General features: G+C 40.1%; 1 protein-coding gene across 4 annotated transcripts in view; it reads left to right on the top strand.

The window, feature by feature from the left end:
* The window catches only part of LOC126298666 (uncharacterized), a 218917-nt gene that overhangs the window by 149659 nt on the left and 52068 nt on the right, over window positions 1-17190 (top strand). For all 4 annotated transcript variants that reach the window (XM_049990095.1, XM_049990094.1, XM_049990093.1 and 1 more), the window contains exon 4: window positions 15953-16070. In XM_049990095.1, the coding sequence (XP_049846052.1) occupies window positions 15953-16070 (118 nt within the window). The remainder of the gene's footprint in view (window positions 1-15952; window positions 16071-17190) is intronic.

Raw genomic sequence — 17190 nt, 5'->3', positions numbered from 1 at the left:
ATCCTGCACCTCATTGATCTTCACTTTCATGTAATTGATCTTACCCTACTCCAGTCTCAAGTACCTTATATATGATGATAGATACTGCTACTTATGATGCTACTCATCACAGCCAAGAGGTGGCTTAAAACTCTTTATATTTGTGTGTGTGTGTGGGGGGGGGGGGGGGGGGCATGTGTGCAGCAGATACAGCATCCCAAGCATTTGCTAGCCAATTTGTTACAAATTGAAAGATCATTTGAATGATTCTTTTGTTGAAATGATGTGGAATGAATCAGTTTACAGGATATGTATACATGACTGGTTTTGACATTAATGAAAATAATTTTCATTCATACTTGTGCAGCTACACCTAAAAGTAGGATCTTGCACTTACAGGCTGCCAAGTGTTACTTTCCTTTCCTTGCTCTAAGTTTAATTTCTGACTGTCTTTTTACTACTCCCTCAGAACCCCAGTCTGTGATAACCAGGTACCATCATATCTCTGGTATCTTGACCCAGAAACTTTGTAAACCTGTGCCAAACAGCATGGAATTGGAACTCGGGCATTTTACAGAGTTGTTAATACATTAGCATTAACATCGCCTTGCCCCATTGCCACACAAAGTTGCTAGTCATAATGCACTGTTGTTTTGTGGTTTCCATTTTGCTACATCTTGGTCTCACTCTCTGGGTTACTGGCTGGATTTGATTATCTATAGTGCCATCTCCACTTGCCCATTTCCTCATTGTTGACTTCCATCCATGCTAGGTGACCTGCTGTTGACAGCCTCATGGTGGTCAGCACAGCCTCAGTGGGTTCATTGAATCAGATCTTTCAAACTCCAGTCACAGTAATACTGAACCTGTTGTTCCCAACCTGTGGGCTGATCAGCACTGCAGGTTATCTATCATTGCAAACTTTGAATGTGTTACAGTGAACTCTATAGGGTGTGATGATGGAATAATGTGTGTTTCAGAAAGTGAGGGGCTTTATGTAACTATCCAATTTGTGAGAATGATACAAACCCCAAAAAAACATCTCAGCCTTAAGTTTTGCTGCACATCAGTGGCTGTGTAGGCAAAACAGTCATTAATGGATATTGGCCAGGAAACCTTCCACACCCTAGTTGTATAAGGCTTAGGCAGGTAAGATGGCTGTGCATGGGTGTAGTGTACAGGTACCTAACTGTTCATTAGAATACATTTAGATCCTCATAAACACAAAAATAAATGCTTCAGTGGTACTGGTGGGCTGTTACAGAGATAACTAATACACAAACAAGAAAGAAAACTTGACAGAATAGTATTTCCAGTGTTACATTATCAAAATAAAACCTTGATCATTGTGACAGGGCATTATAGTGTCAAAAAATCTTCATTGTGATAAAGAGAGAAGAGGAGTCTTTTGGGAATGTAGCCCCCCTTGTACATCAACAAAACTTTGGAAAGTATTGCTAAAATTGTAAAAGCTGCCAAACAGCTGTGCAGCAAAATGCTTTTGGTTGTAACTACTATGTGTCACCAAATGACCACACCCCTGGATTGTTTAGAATTTTGGTCATTATGCCATTGCAGTTGAAAAGCACAATTCTTTTGACTTCAGTAAGTATGTTATAATTTAGACATGGACATCACTGAACCATGGAAAGGATGGGAAATGAAGGCATAACAGAAACTAGAAACATGTTGAGGAGAGTTAATTGTGACCTGCCATAGATTTCCATTTTTATCTTTACATTCAGTTTGCTTATCCCTCCAGAGCATGTTAAGTCCAGATTTATTCAACTGAAGGTGCCCAGACCAATGTGGTGCCATAAATGCTAGAGATGTTGTCACTTCTCACAGGTGAAATGACAAGGCAACATATGGCATATGTGTGAAAGATAGCCATTGAACAGGTTCATCTTGTTCAGTGTTAGAACTCCATGTAAATTCCGTAGGTAATCACCAGAGAAAATTCTTGGTCACAAAGGACGATGCACAAAGTAGTTGAACATTTTCCAAACAACCTGCTTCACCAACAAAAAAGGCAAAATCCACATCCAGATAAGACAAAATACAAAGAAACCTTGCACTAAACCTGAGCCTATGCATACGCGAGATGTGTTTCAAACTTTCAGTCATTTATTGAAAGGTTGCCCCATCCACTAGAAGGATTATACGTACAGTGAGAGAGCAATATTCATCCACAATGCACACCATTCTTTACCTGTTACCCTCACCAGCCACCTTTGAGCAGTAAGCATTCAGGCTTACACACCATTAAGAATAACTTTGTAGTCCCTGACCTGGTACCTCATGAATGTGTGGATAATGAAGTTCCTGAGGACTTCATACATGATCACACCCATCCCCTTTCTCTTCCTCAGGGATCGTAATGTGCATTATATTCTGTGGGACTCTACGTCTATTTGCCCCAGGGTTTGAGTTGTGGAGAAGTTCCTCTTATCAAATGATATCTGCCTACCCAGTACAGGGAAATGAGCACACTTCAGCACTCCACACATATCACCGAAAGCTGCACAGCACTTTGCTCTCTCTCTCTCTCTCTCTCTCTCTCTCTCTCTCTCTCTCTCTCTCTCTCTCTCTCTCTTTTCTTGGTCATCAGTCTACTGACTGGTTTGATGCGGCCTGCCACGAATTCCTTTCCTGTGCTAACCTCTTCATCTCAGAGTAGCACTTGCAACCGACGTCCTCAATTATTTGCTTGACGTATTCCAATCTCTGTCTTCCTCTACAGTTTTTGCCCTCTACAGCTCCCTCTAGTACCATGGAAGTCATTCCCTCATGTCTTAGCAAATGTCCTATCATCCTGTCCCTTCTCCTTATCAGTGTTTTCCACATATTCCTTTCCTCTCCGATTCTGCGTAGAACCTCCTCATTCCTTACCTTATCAGTCCACCTAATTTTCAACATTCGTCTATAGCACCACATCTCAAATGCTTCGATTCTCTTCTGTTCCGGTTTTCCCACAGTCCATGTTTCACTACCATACAATGCTGTACTCCAGACGTACATCCTCAGAAATTTCTTCCTCAAATTAAGGCCGGTATTTGATATTAGTAGACTTCTCTTGGCCAGAAATGCCTTTTTTGCCATAGCGAGTCTGCTTTTGATGTCCTCCTTGCTCCGTCCGTCATTGGTTATTTTACTGCCCAGGTAGCAGAATTCCTTAACTTCATTGACTTCATGACCATCAATCCTGATGTTAAGTTTCTCGCTGTTCTCATTTCTACTACTTCTCATTACCTTCGTCTTTCTCCGATTTACTCTCAAACAATACTGTGTACTCATTAGACTGTTCATTCCGTTCAGCAGATCATTTAATTTTTCTTCACTTTCACTCAGGATAGCAATGTCATCAGTGAATCGTATCATTGATATCCTTCCACCTTGTATTTTAATTCCACTCCTAAACCTTTCTTTTATTTCCATCATTGCTTCCTCGATGTACAGATTGAAGAGTAGGGGCGAAAGGCTACAGCCTTGTCTTACTCCCTTCTTAATACGAGCCCTTCGTTCTTGATCGTCCACTCTTATTATTCCCTCTTGGTTTTTGTACATATTGTATATGACCCGTCTCTCCCTATAGCTTACCCCTACTTCTTTCAGAAACTTGAACAGCTTGCACCATTTTATATTGTCGAACGCTTTTTCCAGGTCGACAAATCCTATGAACGTGTCTTGATTTTTCTTTAGCCTTGCTTCCATTATTAGCCGTAACGTCAGAATTGTCTCTCTCATGCCTTTACCTTTCCTAAAGCCAAACTGGCCGTCACCTAGTGCATTCTCAATTTTCTTTTCCATTCTTCTGTGTATTATTCTTGTAAGCAGCTTCGATGCATGAGCTGTTAAGCTGATTGTACGATAATTCTCGCACTTGTCAGCTCTTGCCATCTTCGGAATTGTGTGGATGATGCTTTTCCGAAAGTCAGATGGTATGTCGCCAGACTCATATATTCTACACACCAACGTGAATAGTCATTTTGTTGCCACTTCCCCTAATGATTTTAGAAATTCTGATGGAATGTTATCTATCCCTTCTGCCTTATTTGACTGTAAGTCCTCCAAAGCTCTTTTAAATTCCGATTCTAATACTAATTTGCTCTCTTATGCTATCTAATACTCTTGTCTGAAACATGGCAGAGAACTTACACTCTAGTGACCACTTTGCCATTTGAATTCCCATACTGGAAACATCAATATCTGCCACCAAACTAAATAAACAGATATTTAACGAAACCAACTGTATGCTGGTCAGAATCTGGCTGTATTCAAATACAAATCCAGAATTCGTTACATGATAGAATGTGTCAGTACTGTGATCTAGAAAACTGCTGATGTCCATATCATGAAGTTGTGTGTTGAAACTGGCAGATGGCCAGGCCCATGGTGGAACAAGGAGTGCTATTTAGCTGTTAGTGACAGATGGGTAATAGTGTGTACTCTTCAGTGTTACTGTAGATGAAGTCCAAACACCACTCTTTTATGGTAGAGTTTGAACCTGTGTTGTCATTGCCTGGTAATACAATGCCAGAGCCAAAGTGGTGTGCAATATGTAGCAACATGTGAAATTTGATCTAAAGAACTACTTTTTAGGCTCTTTAATAGAATCTGATCTGTGGAACAAGATAGTGATTTTTGTAGAGAAGCAGTCGTGATCCCCATTCTAGAACTCGGGTAGGATCACATCAGCTGTAGTTATTGTCACAGTGTAACACTTACCAGTTGTACATCAAAGACAACAGAACAAATGCTCAACAGATACTTAGTATGGACATTCTAAACCAGAAAACCTCTCAGTCACCTTCAGTGTGGATTCCTTAGGTATCACTCTACTGTTAAGCTGGAGTTGAAACCTTTACTGTTGTGGGTTGCAGTGGTGCAGTGTGGACTGGTTCAAGCCTATTACATGCCTCATGGTGCTAGTAAAACATTATTAACAAAGTAAACATTTGTTGCTCAGAAATATACAATTGTCTTGATTCACAGGCTGCCCCCAACAGCAGAGCAGGAGTGGTGTGCACGATGCTGGGAATGTACCAACATCTGTGCATGGTGTGCAGTTTTGTCGTACAGTGGCAAATGAAGCTGTGTCAGGCCCAACAACATCACGAGGCCACTGACCACATTGCGCAGGTTTGCAGCATCCGCTCTAGACATGGCTGCTAGCAGCTATGGAAAGTGGATTACAACGGTACATATGATCATACTATAGACTGCTTGCTGGAGTGGCACCACCAGCTCTGCACAAATTGCTTGAAGTCCTGGATTCATGCTGTGGCCATTTGCCAGAAGAATAGCCAGCAGCATCAGAGTCTGCCCACAGTAGTGGAAGGTGGGCAGTGGAAGCTGCATGCCCCCTCAGTGAAGTATGATGGCCTTCTCTTTGAACTCACTGGTTAGGCCACCAGAAGGTGGTGCCCATAGCTTCCTGTCAGTCTCAACTTGGATGGTGATGCTGCAGCTTGTGGCAGTTGGGTGATCAGGTGGGACTTGCTGTTCCATCAAAGGTTGTAGACAGTTAGATGAGCAGGGGATAGACCATCAGAGCTCTGATTTCCAGGCTGGATGGCTGACAATTGAGTAGTTCCCCCCACCAGAACAGGAGTAATATTTATGTGAGACTTGCTCATGTGCTTTTGCTGCAGTGAGACAGCATTGACATTGCTTGGCCTGCTTTTCTTGCCAAGTCAGGTCCTCTGTTCACTCTGGTTGAAGTTGAAAGTTGTCTCAACTTCACCTTTCAGGAGCAGCAACAGATTTATTTTACGGAGTTGGCATACCGAATAGCTGTTCTTGTGTCCAACTTACACCTTCGTACTCCATTCTGTGTGGTAATCAAAATGACTGCATTCCTCTCTCCCTTTGATGTCATTCTGTTGCAGTGGCAACTTGGACACCAACTCTTATGGTGTGCAGCGATTAACTCTGTCTTGTGGCATATTACATGTGACATCAGTGATCCTCCCTTGTCAGCAGACTGCCCTGCTTTGCTCACCTTTTGCTCTGGCAGGGAAGACTTCAAAATTTTACGCCTTATGCAAAGGCTGTTATTTCATGGCATTTCACTAAACTCAACACTCCTGGTGGCCCTGATACAAGAGACAACACCTGATAGGAAAATACCTATGACACTGATGTGTCTGGAGTCATATGGTACACAGCAGTATCACAAGAGTGTGCCACCATTCAGGTATTCTTCACATCAGGTGCCTCAAGGTTCCAGTCTGTCACCACACAGATGGCGCTTATAAACTGAAACCAATTTATGCTTCTGCCATGAGACATTCAGATAGTGAGCTCTATCTGCCTATAGTTATGTCAGCTGCCACAGAGGATACTGATAATTGGAACTAATTTGCAAAATAATACACAGGTTTAAATCATTCTGGTGGTCACTGAGAAATGGAGACATGCACCACACACATCCAACCAACCATTCCTACAGCTTGCCTAGCAACAGTTCTACAGTTCAGACAGTTACAGTTTACAGTTATCTTCAGCCAGTGCAGATCAACAGCTACTACCACTATAGCTAGCTACTATACATGAGTGATTGTCAGACAGTAAATGCAGAGTATTAAGTGCCTAAGTGTTCTTCAGATTAGAGCCAAACATGTTGCTGGATACAGCAGTCCATACTGAGCATCTATAGATTAGATTGTTCTCTTTTCAATGTGTTAGGTTAGATTAGTGTATAGGACATTAGCTACAGTGCCATGCCCCACCCAGTGCTCGTAGCTGAGTGTTTCATTCTGTATAAATTCTTTTAATAAATGTTTATTATTCATTTTATTTTTTGTTTCCTATATTATATATATTTTAGATATAATGCTCTGTGATTACATCTGTGGCAAACAAGCAAGCCAGCTACCTTCTTCAACCACAATTATTCTGCAGTAGGGCGCGCCACTTCTTGCTACCTTGGATGTTGGGTATCAGAGTTATTTGGACGAATACAACAGACACTACATGGAGATACAGTAATATCCAACAACTGTGTGAATGGTACTGCCAGGACACTCTGTCCATTATATTGTGATATTTCTTTTCAGGTATTTTATATTTTAAGTTGGCAATATACTCACAGTCCAATATACCTAAGAAAATGGCGTCCTTTAAGAGTGTGAATTAAGTGTCGCCCTTAGTGCAATAGCCATTATGAGTACATTGTCTGCAGTCTTAGTAGATTTTGCCATTAAGCCATTGTCAAGCACATGAGCTGTGAGTGAAGAACTTACTTTGCGTCAGAGTTTTCCAAAAAATGCATATCATCCACTGTAGTGTCCTGGTCCTGTTATTGTGATATACTACAACTATACCCAAACCTGGTGTGACAAAACTTCAATCAGTTTCGTTCCTTGTGGGTCCTTTGCTAATATAAATTTTCTGGAAAATAACATTCCACAGTGAACTGAATTTTGTAACATATTTCTTTTGTTTCAATGGCAAAAACTGTTAATAGCAACAAATAACAGCTTTTATAAAAACAAGCAGCTGTGGAATAATGTTATCTTTCAGAAAATCTATATTGGCTGAAGACCCAACACACGAACATCCAAAATTGATGTGTATTTGACTCATTAAGCTTTATTATCAGCTCTCAACACCTAAGAAATATTGAGACATGAAACATTCATATGATAAACATAATACATATTATGAACTTTCTTTGTATTTCATCAAACCAAATACATCTTGTTAAGGCACTAACGTACTACCGATTTCAATCCATGCACCACAATTTAAGCAGGTGTATATAAAACATGGAAAGAGGAATGGAAAAAAATAAGATAGTACAGAGGCCACTAATACGGTAATGTGCAAGCTGCTCATCTCGAAAGATGATTGGTTACAGGTTAGAAATCGGGTAAATGGTATCTAACATCAGTGATAAGGGTACATTTCTGTCATGGAAACTTTCTTAAACACCTCCACAGAATAGTTTTTAGATACTTCCCAAGATGTTTTTGCTACTCAACTTCAGAATGTTTAATTGGACAGATAAAAAAATCTACTAACCAAGTGGCGGCAGAAGTCACACACAAAAGAAGGTTGTAATTAGGCAAGCTTTCGGAGACAGTGGCTCCTCTCTCAGACTGAAGGGTTGAAGGGGAAGGAAGAGGGATGAAAGAAAAGGAGTGAAGAGGTCTAGGAAAAGGGGTAGGTTTTGGGAAAGCCAACCAGAACCGGGTGTTATGGGAGAAACCAGGTGTCAAGGGAGACTTACTGCACAGGATGAGAAGGGTGACTTTCCGAAAATCTATCCCTTTACCTAGACCTCTCCAGTCATTTTCCTTCACCCCTCTTCCTTCCCCTTCAACCCTTCTGCCTGAAGAAGGAGCCACTGGCTCCGAAAGCTTGCCTAATTACAACCTTCGCTTTGTGAGTAGATTTTTTGTCTATCCAATTGAATTATTTTGTCAAAAAATGATTGTTTTCAGTATCAGAATGTGGCTTAAATCACGTAGACTTTCCTTTTGAATGTTATGTTGATCAGAAGGTAACTTTGTGTAAGATACTAAGCAAACTGAAACACCATTGTATTTCTAATATCATCACTATGCTTGTATCAGAGAATGCAAAAACTTACTAAATCATCAATGACATTTGTAAGAGGTTGTAGCCTACACATACAATTCTTAGCTACTATTTGCTCTGTATGTACTAACAGAAATTTGCATAATGATCAGATGTACTACAATTGTAATACGTTGCTGGCTGCATGGTATGTACACCAGATACCAATAAAAAAGGAAACAAAGGAAACTGTACAAATTCAGATAGTGATTAAATGAAGTTACATCTTAGTGTTTGAGTTAGTAAAGGGTTGAAATTGCAAACTGCACAGAATGATTAGAAATACTGGAAAAACTAAGACCCTGCAGTGGTAGCAGGTATAGAAATGGTGATTGGTTGGAGACATGCGGTTGCTGAGAACAGTGTGGCAGCTACCAGCTTGGAGTGAACTGCAATCCCATTATTCAGGAAATTATTTTTCTTCTCCTTTATAACTATGAACTCAGTAAAGCCAATTCTCTAGTTTATGTAATTAAATAACAGGCTCATAATGAGGTTAATATATTCAAAGATCAACGAGATAAGCTAATTGTTCTCATCAGAATTAGAGTATTTATCTCTTCAGCTCGTTGAAAACTTATTTGAAGTTTTTATCCTGTAATTTTTCCCAGCCCAAGATGAAGCAAGAATTCATCACAGACTCTGCTCATTTGCTATGGCTTAAAGAGCTTGGTCGTTTGACCAAATTTTATGTCATGTCTGTTAACCACATGGAATAGCAAAACCAATTTATATTTAATTTTAAAGTGCTGAATTGATAAATTAATTTCATCTCCATTGAAAACTTCTGTGACTTTCAATATTGACTATAATGATATTCGCACATGTTACAGATAGTTTTTGAAATATCTCATTGTTCAGTTGTATTTGGAATGGTAGAGCATACCTTCAGTAGCATGACATAAAGTATACACTTGCAATGAACTGCAGCTGTGAAATCATCTTGGATTCTTTTAACCTACATCTATGGGTTTACCTAAGCTAATGGGTGACTTTCCCTAAGCTATTTACCTAATAGAAAAAGCATCCCAGTGTGAACATATAAAAGCCTCCCTATCTGGTTGTCCCTTCTACCACTTGATTTTTGTGTGTGTGTGTGTGTGTGTGTGTGTGTGTGAGAGAGAGAGAGAGAGAGAGAGAGAGAGAGTGAGTGAGTGAGTGAGTGAGTGTGAGGGGGGGGGTTATGAAATGAGGGCACCTATTTGGTGATTGGCATGCAATATCTGGTAGATCACATTGGCATGAAACAAGTAATGATAAAATCTTCAGTAACAGAAGTGGAAGACCTGTTATTAAAAATCATAGTGAATATGTTGTTGTTGTTGTTGTTGTTGTCTTCAGTCCTGAGACTGGTTTGATGCAGCTCTCCATGCTACTCTATCCTGTGCAAGCTGCTTCATCTCCCAGTACCTACTGCAACCTACATCCTTCTGAATCTGCTTAGTGTACTCATCTCTCGGTCTCCCTCTACGATTTTTATCCTCCACGCTGCCCTCCAATGCTAAATTTGTGATCCCTTGATGCCTCAAAACATGTCCTACCAACCGATCCCTTCTTCTAGTCAAGTTGTGCCACAAACTTCTCTTCTCCCCAATCCTATTCAATACCTCCTCATTAGTTACGTGATCTATCCACCTTATCTTCAGTATTCTTCTGTAGCACCACATTCCGAAAGCTTCTATTCTCTTCTTGTCCAAACTAGTTATCGTCCATGTTTCACTTCAATACATGGCTACACTCCAAACAAATACTTTCAGAAACGACTTCCTGATACATAAATCTATATTCGATGTTAACAAATTTCTCTTCTTCAGAAACGCTTTCCTTGCCATTGCCAGTCTACATTTTATATCCTCTCTTCTTCGACCATCATCAGTTATTTTACTTCCTAAATAGCAAAACTCCTTTACTACTTTAAGTGTCTCATTTCCTAATCTAATTCCCTCAGCATCACCCGATTTAATTTGACTACATTCCATTATCCTCGTTTTGCTTTTGTTAATGTTCATCTTATATCCTCCTTTCAAGACACTGTCCATTCCGTTCAACTGCTCTTCCAAGTCCTTTGCCGTCTCTGACAGAATTACAATGTCATCGGCGAACCTCAAAGTTTTTACTTCGTCTCCATGAATTTTAATACCTACTCCAAATTTTTCTTTTGTTTCCTTTACTGCTTGCTCAATATACAGATTGAATAACATCGGGGAGAGGCTACAACCCTGTCTCACTCCTTTCCCAACCACTGCTTCCCTTTCATGCCCCTCGACTCTTATGACTGCCATCTGTTTTCTGTACAAATTATAAATAGCCTTTCGCTCCCTGTATTTTACCCCTGCCACCTTTAGAATTTCAAAAAGAGTATTCCAGTCAACATTGTCAAAAGCTTTCTCTAAGTCTACAAATGCTAGAAACGTAGGTTTGCCTTTTCTTAATCTTTCTTCTAAGATAAGTCGTAAGGTCAGTATTGCCTCACGTGTTCCAACATTTCGACGGAATCCAAACTGATCCTCCCCGAGGTCTGCATCTACCAGTTTTTCCATTCGTCTGTAAAGAATTCGCGTTAGTATTTTGCAGCCGTGGCTTATTAAACTGATAGTTCGTTAATTTTCACATCTGTCAGCACCTGCTTTCTTTGGGATTGGAATTATTATATTCTTCTTGAAGTCTGAGGGTATTTCGCCTGTCTCATACATCTTGCTCACCAGCTGGTAGAGTTTTCTCAGGACTGGTTGTCCCAAGGCCGTCAGTAGTTCTAATGGAATGTTGTCTACTCCGGGGGCCTTGTTTCGACTCAGGTCTTTCAGTGCTCTGTCAAACTATTCACGCAGTATCGTATCTCCCATTTCGTCTTCATCTACATCCTCTTCCATTTCCATAATATTGTCCTCAAGTACATTGCCCTTGTATAAACTTTCTATATACTCCTTCCACCTTTCTGCCTTCCCTTCTTTGCTTAGAACTGGGCTGCCATCTGAGCTCTTGATATTCATGCACTTGGTTCTCTTCTCTCCAAAGGTCTCTTTAATTTTCCTGTAGGCAGTATCTATCTTACCCCTAGTGAGATAAGCTTCTACATCCTTACATTTGTCCTCTAGCCATCCCTGTTTAGCCATTTTGCACTTCCTGTCGATCTCATTTTTGAGACGTTTGTATTCCTTTTTGCCTGCTTCATTTACTGCATTTTTATATTTTCTCCTTTCATCAATTAAATTCAATATTTCTTCTGTTACCCAAGGATTTCTAGCAGCCCTCGTCTTTGTACCTACTTTATCCTCTGCTGCCTTCACTACTACATCCCTCAGAGCTACCCATTCTTCTTCTACTGTATTTATTTCCCTTATTCCTGTCAATTGTTCCCTTATGCTCTCCCTGAAACTCTGTACAACCTCTGGTTCTTTCAGTTTATCCAGGTCCCATCTCCTTAATTTCCCACATTTTTGCAGTTTCTTCAGTTTTAATCTACAGGTCATAACCAATAGATTGTGGTCAGAGTCCACATCTGCCCCTGGAAATGTCTTACAACTTAAAACCTGGTTCCTAAATCTCTGTCTTACCATTATATAATCTATCTGATACCTTTTAGTATCTCCAGGGTTCTTCCACGTATACAACCTTCTTTCATGATTCTTAAACCAAGTGTTAGCTATGATTAAGTTGTGCTCTGTGCAAAATTCTACTAGGCGGCTTCCTCTTTCATTTCTTAGCCCCAATCCATATTCACCTACTATGTTTCCTTCTCTTCCTTTTCCTACACTCGAATTCCAGTCACCCATTACTATTAAATTTTCGTCTCCCTTCACTATCTGAATAATTTCTTTTATTTCATCGTACATTTCTTCAATTTCTTCATCATCTGCAGAGCTAGTTGGCATATAAACTTGTACTACTGTAGTAGGTGTAGGCTTCGTATCTATCTTGGCCACAATAATGCGTTCACTATGCTGTTTGTAGTAGCTTACCCGCATTCCTATTTTCCTATTCATGATTAAACCTACTCCTGCATTACCCCTATTTGATTTTGTGTTTATAACCCTGTAGTCACCTGACCAGAAGTCTTGTTCCTCCTGCCACCGAACTTCACTAATTCCCACTATATCTAACTTTAACCTATCCATTTCCCTTTTTAAATTTTCTAACCTACCTGCCCGATTAAGGGATCTGACATTCCACGCTCCGATCCGTAGAACGCCAGTTTTCTTTCTCCTGATAACGACATCCTCCTGAGTAGTCCCCGCCCGGAGATCCGAATGGGGGACTATTTTACCTCCGGAATATTTTACCCAAGAGGATGCCATCATCATTTAATCATACAGTAAAGCTGCATGTCCTCGGGAAAAATTACGGCTGTAGTTTCCCCTTGCTTTCAGCCGTTCGCAGTACCAGCACAGCAAGGCCGTTTTGGTTAATGTTGCAAGACCAGATCAGTCAATCATCCAGACTGTTGCCCCTGCAACTACTGAAAAGGCTGCTGCCCCTCTTCAGGAGCCACACGTTTGTCTGGCCTCTCAACAGATACCCCTCCGTTGTGGTTGCACCTATGGTACGGCCATCTGTATCGCTGAGGCACACAAGCCTCCCCACCAACGGCAAGGTCCATGGTTCATGGGGGGGGAGTGAATATATGGTAGACAAAAAAACACTAGAAGTTATCAAGGCAAAGTATTCAGTCCTGCTTTTAAGAAAGGGAATAAATAATGAGTGAAAAATTCATTGAGGCATTTCACTGCTTTAGATACCTGGAGAGAGCTAGTCAAGGATCTTATAAAATAAATTAAGGAAGATTGAAGACAAATTAAAAGGTAGAGAGTATGTTTTGCACAGAGATACTCACAGGTTAACCTTCATGCTTAGGATGTCCAGGCAAAAACCTGAAAATAAAATTAAGTACTTCATGTTTCATTTGTGGGTCTAAAAGAGTCATTCAGCGGACTCTCAATAGCCGAAGTCTGGAATTTTGCAGAGGAATGTGGAGTAAGCCAGACTTTACGTAGATCCATCAGCAGCTTGTATACAAAATCTTGGAACTATTTGAGAACAGGAAATTAGAGATTTGTTGAATTCATTATGTGATAAGGAGACTGACTAGGCTCTAACATCTGACACATCTTCTTTTGGTATGTAGTTCCACTGGATAGTGAAGGCATGCAGCAGCAAAGTTACAAAACTGACTGTTGGAAATTACTCTATGAAACTGGTTCAGTTGATCTACTTGGCTCTTGCAGGTAACCTTTAGAGAACAAAACATGCAACACATCATCAATTACCGGATGAAAGAAATTAAGAAGAAGGGATTGGAGGTAAATGTTGTAAAAGTCATCAAAACCATTATTACAAGCTAAAGGGAAGAAAGGTATGATATCACATTTAAAATAATGCCATTAAAACAGGTTTGTTAAATTAAGTAATTGAGTTCTGTCATCAGTGCAGATGAGAATATAGCAGAAATGGGGCAACAGGACATCTGCTTAATGCAGTCACACAGAACTTCCTCAAGAGAAGAAACTTTATGTAGATAAATCTACCTTCATCCCAATGTTAACATACCTACAGTAATGTGAATGTGTAGGAAAAACAAACCTGTAATATTCAGATACAGCATTAGTTGTGTTCTGCTTGAAACAGTCATATTGTTTAAATATCTTGGTACAATGTTGCAAAATGATATGAAATGGAACAAACATGTGACAGGTGTGGTTTGGAAGGTGACTGGTCAACTTTGGTTTATTGGGAGAATTTAGGAAAGTGTGGTTCATTTGTAAAGGAGACCGCATGTAGGACACTGGTGCAAACTGTTCTTGAGCCTGCTCAAGTGCTTGAGATCTGCAGCAGGATGGATTACAGGAAAACACTGAAGCAATTCATAGGTGGGCTACCAGATTTGTTACTGGTAGGTTTGGATAACAAGATGCTTCGGGAACTCAAATAGGAATCCCTGGAGGGAAGGCAACATTCTTTTCAAGGAATGTTATTGAGAAAATGTAGAGAACCAGCATTTGAAGGTGACTGCAGAATAATTCTACTGCCACCAACATACATTTGGCACAAGGACCATGAAGATACAAACAATTAGGTCTCATACAAAGGCATACAGACATTTGTTTTCCTCTTGCTCCATCTATGGATGGAACAGGAAAGGAAATAATTAGTACTTGTACAGGGTACCCTCCTCCATGCACCATACAATGGCTTGCAGTGTGTGGATGTAGATGTAGATATGGCTGCTAATCTTGTATAGTGTACAAATGAACAAAAAATCTGATCCAAGCAACACCAAATTCTATCAGTAGAAAACAGGACCAGGATCAGAAATACAGCCATTCAGAAAAATAAATTGAAATACAAAGCCTCTGAAACCTATTATCCAAGTGCAGAAGCTGAATTGGTTCAGAAACTTTCAGTGAATATAGAAAGATCAGCTACGATGATTAATGGAGGAGGAAAGGCTAGAAGGCAAAAAAGTGAGAGGTCAGCCAAGAAAGACAAGGGAGAATATAATAGAAGAAGTACTTCAGGAATAGGATGGTTGGTTAGAGAAGCTGTACCTGTGACTGCAGACATGAAGAGATGGAAAGCCCATGTATCTTCCACACCAAGAACCCATATATCTTCCACACCAGGTTGTTCAAGCTCACATGCCCATAGATACAAGTGAGCAGGTAGGGGCAAACACAGGATGTGCAAACAGTCAGGCAGCCGGCCTGTAGTGTACACAACACTGGCTTGGAGCCCGTGAGCAATGGTGGCCAAATAGCTAGTGTAAGTGCAGAACATGAGCAGTAGGGCCATGTGGTGCATAGCCTACCCAACCTGCATCTGCCCAGGAGTGAGCTGATTTGCAGCCAGGTGTGCCCATGTGCTGTGTGGTGCCTATGGTACAGCTTACTCTACACTGAAATGTAGATGGGGATCAGATTAAGTGTGGAAGTATGCTGTAACATTGCTAAAATTATACAATACAGTATATGCATTTAGTATACACTTGAGCTTTAATGAAAAAATGTGCTTTTTCAGTCTATATTCAGGGAAAAGTATTTTTTTTTTTTCAGAAATTAGCAAATTGAAAAGCTGTGCAAATTTGATCTATCAAGGACTGAAACTTTATCTGTATTGTTCATTGAATATTAAATTTTGTCAACTATAAGTGATACAATTTTGAACTGGACCTACTCCTTTGTTTTACTTACTCAGCTCTAGAGTACACAGATTTTGCACTAAAAGTAAACTACATGTAATGTATAGTTCAAAGTAATCATTTCAAAATTGATAGTGCATTAAGGGACAGGGAGTGGGGCTAGTGATATAGGTCTTGTATGACAATCTGTTATTGTACCAATGCTGCTGTCAATAAGTATTGGCTTCTGGTTAATGGTCATTCTTTGATTTACAGGGTTATTACAGCAAATGAAGCTAAAAGTCTGGTTGCACTTCTTCACACTAATGACGACCTGCTACTGGAGAGAACTCTGATGACAATTGGAAATTGTGGGACATTCTCTGCAAATCAGGTATCATTCCTCTCAACGTGTATTGAATGGTTGTTTTATTGTTATTGCAGTGTATACATTCTGCATGTTTACAGAATTATCTTAGTTTTTGTTTCCAGGATTTTAAGAGATAAAAAATTAACATTCCTTCACAGGAAAGCAGTGTGTAACTAAATGTATGAGGGATAATAAACTATTAATGAAAGCAATATATCCACAGAAGTTACTTGTAGTTCAGAGAGTTGTTCATTAAGGCCTTACACACATCTATTTCCAAGGCTTGAAACAGTGCTATGGATCATTTCTCCCCCCCTGGGAAGAAAGAGAACTTCCAGGGTTCAGATATGAGCTCAAAACTGAGTGTGCAATTGATTGTTTTATGGACTCTTCAATATATGCATGTGTTTTTAATGTAAGTTTATGCATTTTTGTGATGGAACAAGATCTCACATAGATTCACCATTTATGTAGTGTATTCTTTACAAAACATCTGGAAGACACTTCAGTGACTATTTTACAGTTACTACTCTAGCTTTTGGAAATGTGACTGTAGTGATGTCCATGTATATCAAACAAAGTGCACAACATTCCTTTGCCAGTACTCATTGTTGTATTTACTTTTATTTAAAATCAACCCCAGGAAAAATACAAACATAGCTCTGACATTTTGGCACTGGTAAAATGTATACAGCTACATAATAAGACAATCATTTGAGCAGTTGAATAACAGTGTAGACCACCCAGAATAAAACTTTCTAAACATATGTTCACTAAGAAGGCTTCTACTCCTAGAGTGCCCTATGATTTATCTATCATAAACAGATATTTCCAACATGGAAAATGGAAAAAAAATCACACGTCTGCTGATCCAACCCTGAGAATAAATTTTATGTCCCCCTCCCCCCCCCCCCCCCTCTCTCTCTCTCTCTCTCTCTAACACACACACACACACACACACACACACACACACACACACACACACACACACACATTATCTGTCCCTCCTCTTCCTCCTCCCTTCGTCTCCCCCTCCCACCAGGGGACTCATAACTCTTCCTTGAGAAAGAGCAGCATGAGGCATGAGTAGTGAGGTGGCCGGAGTCATGTCCCAAATTCTTCTCTTCGCATGCTGCAGTTCACT

The sequence above is a fragment of the Schistocerca gregaria genome, chromosome X (assembly GCF_023897955.1).
Source record: "Schistocerca gregaria isolate iqSchGreg1 chromosome X, iqSchGreg1.2, whole genome shotgun sequence".
NCBI classification, from domain to species: domain Eukaryota; kingdom Metazoa; phylum Arthropoda; class Insecta; order Orthoptera; family Acrididae; genus Schistocerca; species Schistocerca gregaria.
Note: the sequence above shows the minus strand (reverse complement) of the source record. Positions and strands in the feature narration are given on the sequence as shown.